General features: G+C 35.3%; 1 protein-coding gene across 1 annotated transcript; it reads right to left on the reverse strand.

The window, feature by feature from the left end:
* Nucleotides 1–651: 651 nt before the first annotated feature.
* LOC121972774 (protein FAR1-RELATED SEQUENCE 5-like) lies at nt 652–3,806 on the reverse strand. Its single transcript, XM_042524411.1, has 5 exons — nt 2,959–3,806; nt 1,975–2,320; nt 1,833–1,874; nt 1,604–1,731; nt 652–718 (listed from the first exon to the last, which is right to left on the reverse strand). The coding sequence occupies exons 1-5, from the start codon at nt 3,804–3,806 to the stop codon at nt 652–654; spliced, it is 1,431 nt and encodes a 476-aa protein (XP_042380345.1).
* Nucleotides 3,807–5,150: the final 1,344 nt, after the last annotated feature.

Here is a 5,150-nt window from a genome sequence, read left to right on the forward strand (position 1 = left end):
ATACAGGTATTGCATGAAATTCTAGTACAAGTATGATACTTTGTTCTTTGAGATGCACTAGTTTAACACCTTAGTTCACAACAATAGAGAGCCTCTACTCTTTTAGCTCAGGGTCAAAATTTCCGAGATCCATAAAAACAAAGCAATATATCACATGCCCAATCTTGTATAGCAACACAACTATATATATCACCACAAACCATAACAATGCAAATTGGGTTCATAACATTTCCAAGCTCTAACGAAGCATAATGGCGTCGCAAGCAAAGTTGTTAAAAGTATAAACCAAGTACTACCATGGGGACACAAGATAATCAAGAGAGGACCATTCTGGATTACACCAGTCTACTTATTGTCACACAATATGTTTACTATAGTTACAAAAATTGACAGAGAAAGATGTCATTAAAATATACATGATAATCAAGTAATATCAGTGAGAGATCAAAATTACATGATCAAAATATACATGACCACATAAGCTATTTGTTCACAATTCGATTGATTACCATTACATGATCAGAATACAACACAGAAGCTATTTGTTCACAAAAATATGGTAACCACAAAAGTTCCACAAAATATGCAGCACAAAATATTTATTTGCATTCCATTGTAACTTGATGCCGACGATGCTTATATTGACATCAATCACTCTTTGTGGTGTTCTTTAGTTGATGTGCATTCCATTGTAGCAACGTTCACACCATTGAAGCACCTGGAGAGAAAAAAAAACAAGGAAAGCCATGTAAGTCTACTAAAAATGGCAGATGCTACTAAAAATCTTATCAAATAACATATATATAATAAGAAAATATCAAATATCAAATATCATATATCAAATTTGGTATGGTCTCTTATAACTGTAACATTTCTTGAGTAATTTTGGTGATGTTTAACTGGATGGATTGTCATAAATTGGTTCCCACATACTGGTCACTAAGGATCAAATTGTGCAATGTTCTTGACTATTCAAGACCAATATTCCAAGGTTCGGGGCAGAGAATTTCGAAAAGAACAGAACTTTGTATGATCGAGTAGAGAATCTAACCAAAAGACATCAATGTTCCACTGCTCAACTAGCTCTAGCTTGGGTTCTGCATCAAGGAGATGATGTGGTTCCTATCCCAGGTACACAATTGTTCGGAAAATCATGATACATTCATATTATTATCAGTACAATGAAAACAAAAGTTATCTGAAGTTTATATCATATAATGAGATGAAGATCAATTATTAGTAAAACACAAGCTTAATAAAACCAAGTGTCACGGTTAATTCATGTTGATCCACATTAGTAGATCATAAGTTCCTGGACAGTTTCTGAAGTTTATATTCACGGAATAAGATGTAGATCGATTGTTAGTAAACACGTTTAGTAATCAAATATCACTGTTAATTCATGTCAAGACACATTATGTTACACACAATCATTATGCTTTCCTACTTATTCACCTCCATGCTTGTATCAACCTTGAAAGCCTTGGTGACTGTACAGAATCTCAGTTTGAACATACATTTAGCATACTGATACAACAAATTTAATGTTATGAAAAATGGTTAAAAAAAAACAACAAAGGTGTAAACATGGTTAATTTCTTACCATCCTTCCCGATTACTTGTCTGAAAATAATCATTATCAGAGTGAACCTGAGACAGTTGTGTTGACAAAAGTGGTGGAAATTGAGTTTCGGTCATACTCAAACCTTCAACACAGCTATAATTTGTAGGCTAAAACAATAAAATATAGTTTTAGAAAGTGATAACATAATTATTTTAGTTAACATACTAAAGTAATCCTTAACTTGATTGATCATCCGTTGACATTCTACACTTGGCATGCTCGATATACTTTCATAATGCTCTTCTACATCCTGTTATACAAAAAAAAAAAAAGAATGATTTCATTCTATATACTTTCTCAAATGTAACGACAAAAAATAAACAACACTTTAGTAAGAATGAGGATGAAACCTTAACAACTGTTGAAGTTTGGTTCGTTCTTCTTGCTGCTTTCCTTTTCTTTGAAATCTTATCTAAGCCACCTTTCAACCTCTTACCTGAAACTGTTTTCTTCTTTGTTTTAATTCCTTTGACTCCAAGAGCATTTCCTTCACCAATTTCGATCTCTTTTTCAATTGAGTCTTGGGTAGTTGGTTTATTAACTTGTAACCTCTCATCCACCATCTTAAACATACTCAACAAACCATCTTTAACAACCTTGTAAGTGTCTTCCCTCTCCGCTGCCTTGGTTACCAATTGAACATACAACCCACTTAATTCTTTATATCGCAAATTGGTGCAAGCTTTTGGATCCAAACTACTTTTGTTTGCAATTAAATCAATAACTCCAATGTATCCATCTTTTGCTTTTCTGTCCACCTTTTCAATATATACTCACTTGGGATCTTCATAATATTTTTCATTATAAATATTTTCAAAATATGAGAACAAAAAATTCCAGCAAAATCATATTTTCTACAGCTACACTCAATTTTTTGACCCGATGAGTCAAGTGTAACTATATGATGGTAACTCTTTTTGTAAGAAGTAACTTTATATTTTGTATGTGATCCAACATCTTTACAAATTTTCACACTAGAATCATGAGATTTGTACCACTCTTGTTCAAAAAACTTGTATACCTCAGGAGTATAAATACAACTTGCATGCTTTAAAATTTGAATTGGAAACAATAAACATGGAACACTTGTATTTGATTTAAAATCAACTTTTAACTCCTCATATCGATGATCATCAAGCAGTCTTTGGAAGTGATTGAAAAAGTCTAAAAACTTGTGTTGATAAGTGACATATCTTTTCACAATACTATTCATGCTCTCACTTCTTTGGGTTGTAGTCATATCCGCACAAAACATTTGTCGCCCATAAACTAAAGCCCATTTTTCCTTTATGCGAAATAGACATCTCAACCAATCATTGTCTTCAAGTGCATACTTGGTCAACATTATGTTCCAAGCTGTAATAAAATCTTCCTCTTCATCAAAATCATAAATACATGAGGCAAAATCTTTAGTAAACTCTTTGAACTGAGAAAAAACTCTACTCAAATGTATTGCGACATTTTGATAAATGTGCCAAATACACAAACGATGATGTGTTTTAGGCCATCTGGAAGCTAAAGCCTTTGCCATTGCTGCATCTTGATCTGTAAGAATAGTTATTGGTTTTTTCTCATACATAGCCTTGGTAAATGTATCAAACAACCATTCAAATATCAAAGATGTTTCATCATATAATAAAGCTGCACCAAAAATTATGGATTGCTTATGATGATTAACACCTACGAACAATGCAATTGGGCGACCTTCATTATTCTTCCTGTAGGTTGTGTCAAAGCAAACAACATCTCCAAAATTTCCATAATCAGCTCTCATCTTAGCATCACACCAAAAAATGTTAGTTATCAAATCATCTTCATCAACTTGAATAGCATAAAAAAAATTGGGATCATCGAACTGCATTTTCTGCAAAAACTCCAATACACCTCCTGTATCACCAACTCTCATATTTCTTGTTCTTTTGGATCGCAAGTAGTTTTTGTAATCTTCAGGAATAAAACCTAAATTCTCTCTCCCACCTACTTGTTTCACCATAAGATCATGAGATGCTTTTGGGGGGATTCCCACATCACTTGTCATCTCAATCTGTATCGCCACAGAAGAAGATATATTCCTATGACATTTGTAGAGATGAGTTTTGTTTGGACTTGAAAGATAATGATTATGCTCTTTAATAAATTGCTCCACAGTCAAGTTGCCATTATTTCGACAACTAATCTTCATTTTAGCCTCACAACCAAATCTTATTTCAGGACGACTTGATTTCACATAAACATCTTGTTTGTCTTTTCCCCTTTTACCTTGTACACTACAACAAAAAATTCTGTCAACTAATTTACCCGATTTATCATTGTGGCTTTTGCTCCTTCTTACGCCAAATCCAACTTGTTTAGCATATTTCAAATAAAATTCATAAGCTTCCTCTTCTGTCTTAAATTCCATACCTATTTTTGGTATCAATTCTTCTGTGATAGATTGGTCAGAACTCATCAATAACATGGTAGAGTCCATATCCTCATTAATAACATCAAACTCATCATCCTTACAGTCTTTGTTTACATCAAAACTCAACCTACGATAACTTGTAGATTCAACCAATGACAAGTCCATGATAATTACAAATAGGTCTGAAAAAAACAACCAAGAAATGTATATTCATAATATTAGGTACAAAAAGAACTAATATAGTACCATATTTAATCAATTTAACGATCTCTAAACCTCTAAAGCGCTTAGGTAGCATTTAAAGATAAAGGAATACAGTAGCAACACAAGAGCAGCATATTAAAATTTCCCACAAATATATAGATCAAAATGGAATGCACAAGTATGATAAACCATACCACAAATATATAGATCAAAATTTGACTGCAGGTTCCAATTTCTTATGTTTTATTTTCACCCAAATCAAACTACAGAAACATAGATATTTGCTAGAGAAGGGGAGGAAGAATGGTAAAGGGGAGGAAGAAAAGTATACCAAGCTGGATGAAGATGAAGCTGCCGGCGACCGTCAAGTTCAGGAGGAGAAGCTGGATGAAGCTGTCGGCGACCGTCAAGTATACCAAGGTGGATGAAGATGAAGCTGTTGGCGACCGTCAAGTATACCAAGCTGGATGAAGATGAAGCTGCCGTCGAGGTCGAGAGATCAAGCTGGAGTTGCTGGACCCTCAAAGGGAGGGGAAGCCGGAGCTGCTGGAGTGGCCGAGATGGCTGCTGGAGTCGACAACATCACTGCTGGAGTCGACGGCGCAAAAGGTTTGGGGAGGAAATATTTTAGGGCAAAGCACAGTAATCTTATGGGGCGTCGCGGGTTTTGGGAGAGCAAAGCACAGAGAAGGTGTCAATGGCGCCGGCGGAAGCAGCGGGGTTAGCTGGAGTTTGGGTTAGGGCACAACTTTGGAGTTGCGTTCGTTTCTGAGAGCTTCGGCGAGTGTTTACACGGGACAGAGAGAGAAGGAGCGCAGCACGTGTTTGGCACGTTTTTTTGTCGTTTTCTGAATGGGACACCGGGACAGAGGCACCTTCGGGACAGAGGATCCGAACTCCTATCTTTGAGTATTTCCT

The sequence above is a fragment of the Zingiber officinale genome, chromosome 4A (assembly GCF_018446385.1).
Source record: "Zingiber officinale cultivar Zhangliang chromosome 4A, Zo_v1.1, whole genome shotgun sequence".
In the NCBI taxonomy this organism is placed as follows: Eukaryota; Viridiplantae; Streptophyta; class Magnoliopsida; order Zingiberales; family Zingiberaceae; genus Zingiber; species Zingiber officinale.

What these genes read in the sequence shown, in the direction of transcription:
- LOC121972774 (XM_042524411.1), bottom strand. Translation starts at nt 3,806, where the DNA reads ATGAAGATTAGTTGTCGAAATAATGGCAACTTGACTGTGGAGCAATTT. An exon ending in GTATATCGAGCATGCCAAGT is followed by an intron (nt 1,732 to 1,832) that starts GTAGAATGTCAA and finishes TTATTGTTTTAG; the next exon opens with CCTACAAATTATAGCTGTGT. An exon ending in ACAAGTAATCGGGAAGGATG is followed by an intron (nt 719 to 1,603) that starts GTAAGAAATTAA and finishes TTTTCTCTCCAG; the next exon opens with GTGCTTCAATGGTGTGAACG.